The sequence below is a fragment of the Aethalodelphis obliquidens genome, unplaced genomic scaffold (genome assembly GCF_003676395.1).
Source record: "Aethalodelphis obliquidens isolate GAN/ISIS:26980383/991018 unplaced genomic scaffold, ASM367639v1 scaffold28, whole genome shotgun sequence".
NCBI lineage: Eukaryota > Metazoa > Chordata > Mammalia > Artiodactyla > Delphinidae > Aethalodelphis > Aethalodelphis obliquidens.
The window spans coordinates 12,419,804-12,433,679 of record NW_020837972.1 but is presented as its reverse complement, the minus strand read 5'-3'; the positions used below and the strand labels follow the sequence as shown (position 1 = coordinate 12,433,679).

The window sequence follows — 13,876 nt, the reverse complement described above, 5'->3', positions numbered from 1 at the left end:
TTTTTTCAACCATATAAAAACTCCTCTTAGTTTATGGGCTGTATAAAAATAGGCAGCATGTGGGATTTGGCCCCCAGGCTGCAGTTCACTGACCCCGATCTAAAGGTAAGGGTCAGGAGATGTACCTGGGGGAATTACTGCCTCGCTTTCCCCGTGTTTAAGTGCCCAGCTCTGTGCACCGCAGTGTGCCCGGGCAGCCCTCCATCCCAGCAGCTGTGCAGTTGCCCGTGTCTCCCCCCAGGCCCTCAGATGGTGATTTCTGGCGGGGGGCCTCCGGGGAGGGGCTGGACTAAACTGCCCTGGGGCCCGGGGCCCCCACGAGCAGGTTGTTGGGAAACAGAACCCAAGGCTGGGACAGCCATCGTAGGTGAAGTGTGTGCGCAGAAGGGCCGGGTTCTCGAGGGCTGTTGGTAGCAGGACAAGATTCTGTTCTTAATGCATTTCCGACACCCCCTCGTGGCTCCCGTAGGAACCTGCGCAAGGGGCCCAGCGGCCTGGCTGACGAGATCAACTTCGAGGACTTTCTGACCATCATGTCCTACTTCCGGCCCATCGACACCACCATGGATGAGGAGCGGGTGCAGCTGTGCCGGAAAGAGAAGCTAAGATGTGGGTGTCCCGGGGCCCCTCCCCGGTGCGCACCTGGCCGCCCCCAAGGGGGGGTTGGGGAGGGTCGGGTCAGGTTGCACCAGCCCAGACCTTGGGGAGGTTGGTCCCGATTTTCACACACAAAGAGTGGTGTTTGCACCTCCCTCTCCTCGGAGGCTGTTGCGTGGCAGCCTCCTTGTTGACACTTCTCAGCAGCTGGTGGTTTTCTGGGAACAGAAAGAGGTGTCAGTGATTGGAAAAGGTTAAGGCCCTTGGTTTGGACAGACCTGGTTCAATCCAGCCCCTTCACTAAGCAGCTGTGTGACCCTGAACCTGACGGTGGGGATGAGGACTGAGCATAAGGGTGATTCTGAGGCTGGGTGGGATCTCGGGTGCTTCCTGAAAGTTCCTTTCTTCCCTCCCCTGGCCCATGACTGGCCACTGTACGCAGTTTCACGGGGCGGCCTCTGTGGGGCTCGTCCGTCCCAGAGGAGCCTCTGCTGGCCCTGGGCTCTGAGCAAGTTTAGCTGGGATCGGCCTTGGTGGGGGATGGCACAGAGTCCCAGGGTGGCTTGCGTCACACCTCCCTTCCCCATGCACTTTCCCACGACTCCAGCATCCCTCTCTATCCCACCCGAGCAGCAGCGTCTGCGCAGCGTCTGCAGGGACATGTAAACACGGGGCTTGGGCTATACTTAGCTCGGGCTGTGTACTGAGGGTTGTTGGGGGCAGGGCGGTGATGCCTGGTGTCCGCCCGGCTTCCACACTGTTCCAAGGACCAGGTCAAGGGGTGTGAGGGCTGTGGGATGGGACGGACTCTGGTTCAAACCCCCGGCTGCCCCTCCCTTAATGGGGTGGCTGCGGGCAAATGCCTTAGCTTCTGTGAGCTTGGCAGCCCAGTCTGTGAAATGGGCTCAGGGCAGCCCTGGCCTCACGGGGTCATGTGAGGATGAGAGGAAGAGATGTTTGCACAGCGTCGGGCTGGATAAATGCCAGGACCGAGGACTTTTATGAGCCTGAGGCTGAGCTAGGGGGCAGAGAGGTCACCTCCCCTTTAGCTCCTGGATCTGTTGGGCTGCGGGATGCTGAGTGATGTCAGTAAAGGGACCACGTGATGTCACTAAGAGTGAAATAACCGGAGCGGGTGTGAACGCCCCTCGTACCATCGGGGTCGGCTCAGATCTGCCAGGGGCAAGATGTAGGCAGCCGGGTCCGTGATCTGCCCCAGGCCTGGGATGACAGCCGCCCTCTGGGTCCGTCAGGAATGACACTTTGAAATAACGCTGAGCTGGCTTCCTGTTAATGAGACTGTCACATCGTCTGCACTCACAGTGTGCCAGGCGGTCGCTGGCCCTGGTTCACCAGCCTTAGCTCACCTGGCAACACCATGAGGCAGATGTGTGCTTACTCCCATTTTACAGATGGGGAAGCTGAGGCTCAGGAAAGTTAGGTCACTTGGCCAAGGTCACCCACCAGGAAGTGGTCGGTCTGGCCCCATGGCCTTTGCCCTTGCCCTCTATGGCTTTGGCAGGTTTCCGTTACTGGGGTCTTTTGCTCAGTTTGAGGTAGGGGAAAGTTGGGGGGCGGGGCGACCCGGGCTCCCCCCCGCCTTGCCTGACTCAGCCGCTCTCTCCCCCTGCCACCCCCCAGTTCTGTTCCACATGTATGACTCAGACAGCGACGGCCGCATCACCCTGGAAGAGTATCGAAATGTAAAGTATGCTCCCGCGCCGGCGGGCCCCAGCGCCTCCCCTGCCCTGCGGCCGGGACGGAGGCCCAAGTTCACGGCGTCTCTGCTCCACCGGCAGGTGGTCGAGGAGCTGCTCTCCGGAAACCCCCACATCGAGAAGGAATCTGCGCGCTCCATCGCCGACGGGGCCATGATGGAGGCGGCCAGCGTCTGCGTGGGGCGGATGGTGAGAGCCGCCGGGGCCGGACCCCCAGATCCCTCCCTGCCCCTGCTGACCCCGCCGTGCCGTGCCCTGGTACTAGTCTGTGTTTGTGGAAGGCCCCAGTGGGCAGAGACTGTGCGTGTCCTGCTCGCCCCTCTAACCGGGCCTGGCGCAGACCACTGCTCACAGGCTAATCGCTGCTTTCCTGTCCCCCTAGAAGACCGGCCCCATGTCCCAACCCCTGGGGGGTCAGGCCAAGCAGGGGAGTCTGGGCTTTGGGGGCCGTAGACCCCACTACGTAGCTCCCTCGGGCCCACAGGCAGTGCCTGGCACAGTGCCAGGCCCGGTTGGCGCACAGCCCGGGCTTGCTCTCGTTTAATTATTAATGAGGGGATTTGGGGCCTGGAGGGCAGGGGTCAGCAGGGAGCTCTCTTGAGGGCCCACAATCTGGGGTCCAGCGAGGCGCTGGGAGCAGCGGGGGGGGGGGGGTGACGTGTAGATGAGACAGGAGAGGGGCTGGGCCATCAGGGCTTGTGTGCTGATGAGGGTGGGAGGCTCCGTGCTGACAGAGGCACTTGCAAGGCTGCTACGGTGGCCCAGGCGGAGGGCCGGGCTCGAGCTCTGATGGGGAGGAAGGCGGGTGGGCCACGTGGTCAGGAGCTGGGACACAGCTGAGGCTTGTCAGGGTCCCAGTGGCGTAGAAGTGGCTGGATCGTTTCTCGGAACCGTGCTGTCGGGCCTCCGGTGATGTCGGTGGGTTAGAGCAGGGTTTCTCCGCCCGGCCTTGTTGACACGTGGGCTTGTCCTGGGGTTGCAGGGGCCTGAGCAGCCTCCCTGGCTTCCACCCACTAGATGCCAGTCACCCTCCAAGTCGTGACAACCAACATGTCTCCAGACACGGCCCACCGTCCCTGGGGCGGAGGGCGAAGTCGCCCCCCAGTGCAGAACCGTTGGCGCAGAGGGGCACAGGAGCGAACGGTCAGGGCAGTGGTAACTGGCACGTCGTATGAGGGGTCACTGCTGGCTTTTACGTGCTCTGATGGTGCCGTCGTCAGGGTGGGGAGGCACGGACTCTGGCAGGCGCCCCCTGGAGGCTCCAGGCAGCCAGGTGCCCCCAGGGTCACCTGGAGGGTGACCACACAGCGTGTGCAGGCACCGTGCTGGCTTCTTCACGTGCATCACTTCATAGATTTGTAACCTTGCTTCACTGGTGGGGACAGAAAGAATTTTCTGGACTTTGGGGGCAGCGACCTTTTTTGCTGCGCTCGGTGGACTCGCTCTTGCAGGGCCAGGTCCACTCCAGACAGCCCCTGACGCAGGGGCTCAGAGCCCCCCGGGAGCCGTGCGGGCAGGCACGTGACCATCTCCATGGATTTTGTTCCCTGAGTGTTTCAGGTGGTCCCCCTGGGGCCGTCCCCTCTGGCTCCTGTGTATTTATAGTGGCTGCAGCCCCAGACACCATCATGGCTTTGGGGTGACCCCAGCCCAGATGGAGGGGTGTTTTCCTGCTGAAACCTGCTGTCTGTGCCCAGGCCTGTCATCAGGAGATGGCGGGCAGGGGGCTGAGGTCACTTTCTCAGCCTGTATTTCATTTGTCTGCTTCGGGGACCCAGGGAGAGGCTTCTGGCTTTGGCGAAGCCACCCCACTCAGACAGTTAACTGCCGCGGAAAAGGCCGGTGACCTCGGTGGGGAGCGCGGGGATTCCCCTGCCGGATTGCCTGAGCCAGATTCCCACTTGATTTAATGACACTCTCCTTCGTTAAATTGCTCCCCGTCCCGCTCCAGTTTCAATTGGCGGCAGTTTTCTTAATTTGCTGTAGTAAAATTGCTGTCAGCTGCTGATCTGCATAAAAGCTGCACAGCCTCAGAAGCCGGGGCTTTCCGGGAGTCCGTGCCGGCCTCCCGGGTGCGCGTCCCGCTCGCCGTGTGCATCTCTCTTTATGTACGGATCCTCTGTGTGCTCTTAGAGGGTTTTCTTGTGTGATCGTCGACCAGATACACACAGAGGCGCAGGGTGAGGGGTGGCCGAGTCAGTTCACACCCTGTGGCCCCTGAGGACGCTTAACATTTCTGCCCGCACCTCTCACCAAAGACAAATGACGCATCGCCCCACTGTAACGGACCTCCGAAGCCGGCTGTCGACCGCGGCAGTGAGCTCTTTCCAGGGTGTTTCCCTGGAAAGCCTTGTTGTGGCTGGAGGCTAGGGCAGCTGTGCTGGGGTCTCAGCCTAGGGCGCTGCCCTGACCCTGCAGCCCCTCCACCCGGTGCCCGCCCTCCAGCCCGGGTCTTGGGCCGGGGGGACCTTATCTGTAATTAGCTCCCCTCGCTGCCCTAGGAATCCGGAGTCTCTGGCAGGGAGTGGGCGGCCACTTCTGTCTGTGCCCCTGGGCAGGAAGAGCCGACAGCCCTAGGGACAGGGCTGGCCCAGGCCTTCTAAAAAATTGGTGTTTTTCATAAAATTAAAAAGTATATCCAGGGGGCTCAGCCCTGACGGTCCAGTGGTTAAGACTTCGCCTTCCAGTGCAGGGGGTGCAGGTTAGATCCCTGCTCGGGGAGCTAAGATCCCACATGCCTCTCGGCCAAAAAACTAAAACATAAAACAGAAGGAATGTTGTAACAAATTCAATAAAGACTTTAAAAATGGTCCACATCTAAAAAAAAAAAAAGTATATCCAAAATTAGATTAAGAACAGAACCCACCTCTGGGAGCTGTTGTGAGGTTCGCATCAGTTCGTGGTAATAACGTTTGTAAAGTACACACGGCACGTGCTCAGAGAGCGCCTGCCGATGTTTTCTTAAAGACCCGTAGGAACAGATCTCCAAGTGGTACAGAAGGAGAAGTGCGTCCTTCTTGGCCCTCCTCCCATCGGCCCTGGTCCTTTTCCCTAAAGGGAACTGCCCTTGATGGTGTTATTCCTGACACAGACCGACGTGTACACGTGTGTCTTTCGGTTCTGACTCACACAAAGCGGCACTGAACTGCTCGCTCTCCCCCGTGCTGACCCCACAGGTCCGCGGAGCAGGTGGCAGCCGTCTGCTTAGTGATGTAGGACAGAATCTGCAGCCATCTTTCTGCTCCTTGTTTGTTTTTTTCCCCCGTGTATGTATCTTGGAGCCTTTTCCATATCAGCAGGTCTAGATCGACCCCTTCTTCGTGGTAACCAGTAGCCAGGGCGACCACGATTTATTTGGCTGTTGTTGTATTGACGGGCAGTGGGGTGTCAGCCCAGCTTTCACTGTCACAGAGGGCGCCGTGGGGACTTGGTCTTAGCACCATGGGCAGGAGCCCCATTTATCATCTCGTGTGTGTGCAGAGACTGGCACTGCCAGTGACTTGGCAGGTGGGAGGCTCCTGGGCCAGATGTTATCAGGGTGACTCACCTGGCCCTTTCCCCAGTGTCTGGAGTGCAGGTCGGCCCAGAACTGGTCTTACCAAGGCTGGTTTGAGGAGGCAGGACTAAGAAATGGCAGGAGGTGTCTGCTGGTGGCCGTACTGTTGGGAAGTGGCGGGAGGCGGCTGTGCCGGGTGGAGCGAGCCCTGCCTCTGTGCCCACCCTCTTCCTTTCCCACCCTCGTCTGACCTGTCCTCCCTGGGGGGCGTGGGGGGTGGCCCTGGTGAGCCTGCACCACCTTCCGTCCCACCGTCGAGCCAGTGAAGGAGACGCTGGAGTTCAGGGCGACCAGCCTCGAGCTGGAGGCGAACAATCCAGAATGTTCTCCCCATTCTCATGATTCTACCTAAATGGCCCCAGCCTTCTGTGTTGCAGGGTGGGGGGAAGATGGAGAGTCTCCAGGCAGAAGCCCCTCACTGCACCCTGTGCTCTGTCCCCAGGAGCCTGACCAGGTGTACGAGGGCATCACTTTCGATGACTTCCTGAAGGTGGGTACCTGGGGGTGGGGGTGGGCACGGGGGCTGTGCTGGGGGCTTGAGGGGGCCCCTGGTGGTCAGGAGATGGGCGTCTCTGTGGAAAGGGGTCAAGCCTGGGTGTGGCCTTTAAAATAGTTTCAACTGGTTTTACTTATTTTTATTGGAAGGGTGATGATAGGTATACACGGTCAGAACAACTAAGCAAGTGCAAAAGGGCCTGTGAGGAAAACTCCATTTTTCTCCCCCGCTCCTCAGAAGCACCCTGTTGACAGTTGGAGCCAGGGTTCTGGAATGTTCTGTGCCTGTACGAGACCTGCCCTTCACAGAAGCACACCCTGGTGTTGACCGCGTGTGCTTCTGCCTTGGGGCTCGCAGCCCATGCTGCTTGTCTGGCTTCCCACCTTCCACCCTTGTTAGTGGACATTCAGGCCTCCCCCAGCCTTCACTGCTACAAACCTGCTCGCAGGCTGGGAACTGGGGCCCCTCGCTGCTCTGACAGGCAGATCCCTGTGGCAAGGAGTTGAGCCCCCCGTGCTCTGCCCGTGCTTTGGCCCTGAGCATCCCAACAGCGGTGTCCCCGAGCCCCTTCCAGGAGGCAAGGAAGATGGGAAGTCAGGGGGACGATACCCAGGGTGGCCCCCTGGCCGGCCGCCAACTCTCCGGGCGGCCCCGAGGGAAACGGGCCTGTCCCTGGGTTGGGGCCGGGGACTCTGGTGAGCTGAGGGGCAGCTCGGCTGGGCGCTCCCCCAAAGTCTGCGCCGCCAACCTGGCCAGTCAGGGCAAGAGGAAGGGGGCGGGCGGCACAGACCTGGGCCTGGGGGAGAGACCTGAAGGGCCTACTGGGCCGGAGGAGGACAGGTGCCCCACCCCCCCGCTGCCCCCAGGGCTGGGCAGGGCAGGCAGACTGGGAGAGGCTGAGTTGCCGTTCGAGCCACAGGCCACCTTGGCTTGTTCTGAGGTCTGCGCTCCAGAAAAGTGGTGACACCCAAGCAAGAACCAGAATAAGGAGTTAGACGATCAGGGAGGCCAGGGAAGGTTAGGGCGGAGGGGTGGCTGCTTTAAGCCACAAGACAGGATGCAATCCAATTTTGGCCTCAGAAACCAAGCTTCTTCCCCAGAAGGCCGCCCCCGCTGCTGCCCCGCCTCTAGTGTTCCCAAGGCCGTTGCCTCTGCACCGTGGGACTTTTTCCTGACCAGCCGGCCCATCCCATTCTCTGAGCCCCACCACTAGCCTCTTGACACCTGGCATCACCCGGCCTTTGGCAGAAACCACCCACCCTGGCATCCAGGTATCTTCTCCTGGGAACATCTTGTTCACCTAACAAGGAAAGCACCTGGCGGACCGTAGGCATGTGACAGTGGCAGGAAATGTGCTGAGGCCTCCCTGCCACTTGGGTGCCCACAGGGCTCTGCTTTCCCCAGCCTCAAGGCTGTCCCTGGAGATGTTGAGGGCGACAGCTTGAGAGTTTGAAGTTCTTACATAAGCAGGGAGACAGTGACAAGTCACTGCCCACCACGTCCCTCCGTTCCTGTTTGCATCCTGCCCGCCATCTCTCCATCTGTGGTCCTCCTGGGCCCCGAGTGGCCAAGGAGCTGGCAGGTGCACAGTCCTGCCCGTGCTGGGGCTTCCTAGTGTGGCAGATACAGGGTCTGGTGGCCTGAGTGTCCGCTAGGGCCCTAGCCAGGATGGACCGTGATGGCAGTGCCAGTAGCAGGTATGTGGTGATGGATGTGGGCTTTGGCAGAAATTACCTTTCCTGGGCATGAGCCTTGTCTGTCTGGAACATGGTGACCTCCTATCCCTGGGAAGACCTAACTGTTGTGACCTTTTAATTTATAATGATGGCTTAATGAAACCTTATAATTGCACAGCCCTTAACAGTTTATAAACCGCTTCCGTGCATGATTCCCCTGGAGCCCCCAAAACATTCCGTGAACGGGCAGCACGGGTGGTGGTCTCGACATTTTTCTGGTGGAAAGGAGGTTTAGTGGGCTTAAGGAATTTGCATGAAAATCATAGAGCCTGAAGTGGTGGGTGGGATTCAAGTGACTTCAGCTAAGAGCTTGGATTCAGTACTTAATAATAACTTGCTGTGACAATCCATAAAGAATCCAAATGTCAGAGCCCAATTAAACAGCAAAAAGGCAGATGGAAGTTTCTCTTCCACGCTTAGCACTGGATTCCACCTGCGGGAGCTTCTCAGTGGGTGGCGGAGGAGGGCGGGTGGGAAGGTGGCCGAGGACTCCGGTGGGGATGCCCGCTCACACTGCTCCGTCTGTTCCAGATCTGGCAGGGGATAGACATCGAGACAAAGATGCACGTCCGCTTCCTTAACATGGAAACCATCGCCCTGTGCCACTGACCGCCCCTCCCCCATGGAGAACGCGCACTTGGACCGGGCAGCGAGGCCCACGGGGGCCCTTTTGCTACAGCTCTTGTAAATAGTCAACATCCCTCGCTCATCTCTTTTGCCCGCAGGGTATGGTACATGGGGCTTTGCTGTTTTTATCTCCAATAAAATAGAAAAAGGGTTTGTTAATGAACCTGGCTCCTGTCTGTTCCCCACGTCCATGCACGTGGCCTGGCCGTTTGGCGGCCCGAGGCTGGCTGACTATATGAGGAGCGAGGGGCAAGCAGCAGCAGCAAGTCTTCAGAGGCTGGTTTGCAAGCGGATTTATTTTTCCCTTCCTTTCTGGTTTATTGTGGGTTAAATATTTGCTGTTTTCCCCGCATGAGTGCTGGGAATTCACCTGCCTTCGCAAGCCTAGGCAGGAAGGTAAGGAGAAGCAGCTCCTCACTCCATGGGGGCCGGGACTTGGGGAGGGGGCGGGGGGGGGCTTCCTTGGTGCCACGACCAGATATTCAGACCCAAGGAGGAGACAAGTGGAGCTGAGCCTGGGCCAGCTGCAGTGAGCGCCCGAGCTCGCCCCACGGTGCTGGGGCCGCCAGCGGTCCGGGCCTGGCGGGAACAGGCTAGGTGTGCCCTGCGGCCCTTCCTCAGGATGGGGGCCGGCTGCATGGTCTGCACTCCACTGTCCCCAGCGCAGCAGCAGCAGGGGAGGTGACTGCCCCAGGTAGCATCTCCCACAACTCCGGTTGTCACCTTCCAGCAGTGGGGTTTGAGGGGAGGAAGAAACAAAGGTCATTCATCTCGGTTGGTGGCAGTAGCCCATGAGTCAGCAGAGGGCTGGCAGTCGGTGGTGCCCTGGTGACCTGCTGACTCACTCGGGAGGGCTGCCATCACCGTGGTCACTGGTCACTGTTTACATTCCAGGCTCGTTGCTTTCATCAACACTCGCTGGGAGGCACCTTCCTAGCCTTCCAGAAAAGTTCCCCTGATAATTGTTCCCCTGATAATTAGCTATTGCTATTATTTGCATTCTTGAATTTGTAATTCAGTTTTGATATTAGGTGTGCTTTATCTATCTTATACCCACATGGTGTGGGGTTCAGAATGTAACAGGCGCCCCCTGGAGTCTTCATCCGATGCCCACCGCCTGGTCTTCCCTTCCCTGAGGCAGTCATGATGGTCCTTCCTCTGACATCCGCCCCCACCCCCCAGCTGTGTTGTGCACACGTTGCTTAGGACAGGATTAACGTCAGTTTTTAAAAGCCAGCAGGCGTCCCGAGGGCGGCAGTGGAGCTGAGAAACCCTCATCATTTAGACAGAGCTGGCGCGGGCATCCCGCCCTAGTGAGCCTGCGGTGGACCAGGCTGGGCCTCCGACCCCAGCCATGCCTGAGGAACGCCAGTCTCCATGATGCGCCTGACAAGCGGCCAGGGGCAGCGCGGCCCCATCTCTGGTAAGTAGAGAGTGGTCTGAAGTCACTTCTAGAGCTCTGCTTTAACTTTTTTAAAATTTTTATTTTTTAAATCGAAGTATAGTTGATCTACAATGTTGTGCTAATTTCTGCTGTACAGCAAAGTGACTCAGTTACACACACACACATATATATATATATATTCCTTTTTTAATATTTTCCATTATGGTTTATCCCAGGAGATTGGATGTAGTTCCCTGTGCTACACAGTAGAATCTGCTTATTTAGACTTGTGCTTAATTCCACAAATATTTTGACATTTTCAAAGCAGTAGGTCAGGGCCAAGGCTGTGCTTCTTATCCTCCAGGTGCCGGCAATGGGGTGGGAAAGTGGGATGTGATCGCCCTCCCCACTCCCCCCCTTCTCCTGCTGCTGGGATCAGTTGCTCACACCCCTGGGTGCCTGGCTGCCCACAGAAGAAATCTAGAAAGGACTGGTGTGGAGAGATCTGGTCCTATTTAGGTGCTAGTTAGCTATCGTCCAGGACGGGTCTCCAGTGAGACCCCTGCAGCCTGGCAGAAGCGTGCGTCCCCGTGCCCTCCCCTGCCCCGCACTACTGCCAGGGACCCGTGGAGTTACAGAGCAGCACAGACTGCTGGTGTGGCCACCGTAGGCTGGATTTTCTGGGATTCTCTCAATTTGCTTCCATTTTCTTCTCAACAAAGGCAGTTCATTAATGTAAAGTGTTTTTATAAGTAATAGATCTTCCATCAGCCCCCCTGCAGAGCCTGCGTTTGGGAGACATGGCCACTGTGGGCACAGGCAAGCGTTTGCCCTTGTTCAGACCACCGAGGGCCGGCCTCGTGTCTTTGAAGCTTTGAGCCTCTGCTTACCTAAACTGCTAATTAAAATGAGATTTATTCAGCCTGAGCCCAGTCCATACTGCTCAAAACCAAGCTGTTTGTTCACCGTCACTGAGGATGTCATCTAATCGGCAGGGTTGGGGCTCATTTCCACCAGAGGGCGGGCCAGAGTCTGCCTGGGGCTCCCTCGCCGGCTCCCAGGGCACTGTGTGCATGACATGTTTTCACTCGTTTGGTGGTTCCAGGAGTGATGGGGTCAGCTATTAGTTGGTGCGGACCTGCTCCTAGGAAGGGTGGTTATTCCCCACAGTCTGCCGGCCTTTGATTAGAAAGAACGAGGGTCACTGCTCTGGGTACGCATCTCAGGACGGCTGTCTGGGCAGTGCGGTCTGCAGAGGCTGGAGGCTGGAAGCTCGGGCCCCTTACCGGCCGGACTGGTGGGCGTGCCCAGGAGGGGCTTTCTGGCTGCAGAGACCCTGAGGGAGTGTAGCACCCTCCCCCCATCTGAAGCAGCCTGAAGCAGGTGATGTTTGTTCTAAAAGTTGAGAAATTAACAAATGCACTTGTTTTACAGCTTCCCCTTTTTTTTTTTTTTTTTGCGGTACACGGGCCTCTCACTGTTGCGGCCTCTCCCGTTGCAGACCACAGGCTCCAGATGCGCGGGCTCAGCGGCCATGGCTCACGGGCCCAGCTGCTCCGCGGCATGTGGGATCTTCCCGGACCGGGGCACGAACCCGCGTCCCCTGCATCGGCAGGCGGACTCCCAACCACTGCGCCACCAGGGAAGCCCCGGTTTTCCTTTTATTAGAAATTATACCCCTGTGACTAATCAGTGCTAAGTCAAATATCTGAAGTCAGTGCTTCGAGGGCCTCAGGCTGTGTGTGTGGGTGGAGGACACGGGGAGCAGGGACAGTGTCTGCAGCCTGCGGGATGAGGGTGAGGTCACCTCTCTCCATGTTCTCCACCCGTTTCCCAGGAATTGGGTTGAAAGCATATCACCAAGGGGAAAAGTTACCAGAACCGGGCTTTTGGCCGTTAAAAGAATACGGCAGTTTGACACAAACACGCCAATTTGGTAGGTTTACAAAAGGGCTGTGTAATGGAAATCTCCTATGAGCAGCTCAGGGGAGAGCTGCTGCAGCCACGTTAAACATGAATTATGGATAAGGGAATGCAGTAAGATGACAACAGCTTCCAACTGTGGCCAAGCATCCTCTGAGGGGACGAATTGCTGCTAGACTTTAGCAAAACCATTCCATTTTTTCTGATCCCAGGCACTGGCAAGTTCTCCATGTGCGTCACGTATGGATCGGATCCTTGTCCCTGAGCAGCTGAACCTGTCTCCACTGCCTGTGGTTCACCAGGCCGGAGCTGAACTGCAGGCGGCACAGTGACTGACGCAGGCTGATGGAGAGTTGAAGATACAAGTTGCCTTGGCAAGGGTCCTGCAAACACCTGCTTTGCAAGCTGTCCTCCCACACAGCGGCCTTGGGAAGGCCTTGGAGAGTTGCGTGGGAGCGGCCGGGGTTTTCACCATGACTTCCCAGGGCGTCAGTGTTGCCTTTGTCTCCAGGCTCTTCTGGAATCAGTGAACAAGTACCAGCAGGGATTCGGTAGCGGATGAACTTGGCCCCAGCAGGACTGAGGACTCTGACGGGCACACGGCGGCTGCTCTTCCTTCTAATCTGCATGTTGACCAAGTCAGCAAGGGGCTAGGTTTCTGGTCTTTACCCCAGGAGTGGTCCAAGGGGCAGCAGTAAGGCTGGAGGATGTGCCGAGAAGCAGTTTATGGCCGCCTCCATCTTAGAGAAACGAGGCGGCTGCATTAGTGCTAGCACCGGGCGAGGGGACAGGAGATACAGTGGTGGGGCGGGGGGGAGCCTGCCCTCCCTTCCTAGGGGATGAAAAGGTCCCCGGCACAGAGCTTCTGCCTGAAAGCCCTTGCCCAGCATCAGAGGCAGAGAGCAGGCTGGCACCCGCATGGCACAGGCCAGAGCCCAGCGAGAGGGGCTGTGCCGTTGCCCATCCCAGGCAGCCTCCGTCCAAATCGCTGCATTGCCCACTGCAGCAGCCAGGGAGCCATCTGGCCTGGCCGCTGGTGAGGTGGGCAGGTCTGCGAGGCTCAGGGCGCTGCAGACAGGCGGCCAGCACCACATGCTCCCGGCTGCCACAGCTGCTGCCCAGAGCAAAGGTCCGAGTCGGGAGAGCCAGCCGGCCCCCGCCTCAGCCACTGTCGTAGACCTGCCCGTCCTGACAGGCCGTGGACGGCCTTAAGGAGAAGGCTGTGCCCCTACCAGGAAACCGTTTCTCTCCGAGCGTGAGCAAAGTTGGTTTGCACTGACCGGTGTTTGTCATTTGAATGCAGAGTGGGACGCGCTATCCCCTCAAACGTGGGGCCTCTGGTTCCCAGGAGGGGTACGGAGGACTTCATCCTGCTGTGGTCAGCTCTCCTGCACAGGAAGGACCAAAACTCCACTGTTGGGGACATTCAGTTTTTCCTCGAATCAGCTGAATCTGGGCAGCCTTGGTAGGGGAGGTTTTGCTGGCCCTAGGGTGTCTCTGCAAATGGATTATTGCCTGGGCAGTGGCAGTGGCAGCACCGTGGCAGCACACGGCTGAGACTGCAAAGCACAGCCTAGCAGCCGCTCAGGACTATAATTCCCTTGGAGAATCTGATGACAGAGCCATACTTCCTCCCAGAAAATGCCCTTATGCAAATTTCACATATGGTTGTGTGGGTTTCTTGGATCCTGGGCTAGGAGCCCCTCTAATAGTGGTTCTGGGAAAAACTATTCAACATGTCAGGTGAGATTTCCAGGGTGGGGGGAAGCTGGTAAAGTGGTATGCCAGGGGACTGTCACCACGCATCTTGCCAGGGTGACAAGTAATTTCAGCAATAAA

General features: G+C 58.0%; 1 protein-coding gene across 1 annotated transcript in view; it reads left to right on the top strand.

The window, feature by feature from the left end:
• The window catches only part of TESC (tescalcin), a 62,960-nt gene extending 54,067 nt beyond the window's left edge, over positions 1 to 8,893 (top strand). The window contains exons 4-8 of the mRNA XM_027124698.1: positions 470 to 609; positions 2,239 to 2,300; positions 2,397 to 2,504; positions 6,314 to 6,361; positions 8,635 to 8,893. Coding sequence (XP_026980499.1) covers positions 470 to 609; positions 2,239 to 2,300; positions 2,397 to 2,504; positions 6,314 to 6,361; positions 8,635 to 8,712 — 436 coding nt within the window. The 3' untranslated portion in view covers positions 8,713 to 8,893. The remainder of the gene's footprint in view (positions 1 to 469; positions 610 to 2,238; positions 2,301 to 2,396; positions 2,505 to 6,313; positions 6,362 to 8,634) is intronic.
• The last annotated feature ends 4,983 nt before the right edge of the window (positions 8,894 to 13,876 follow it).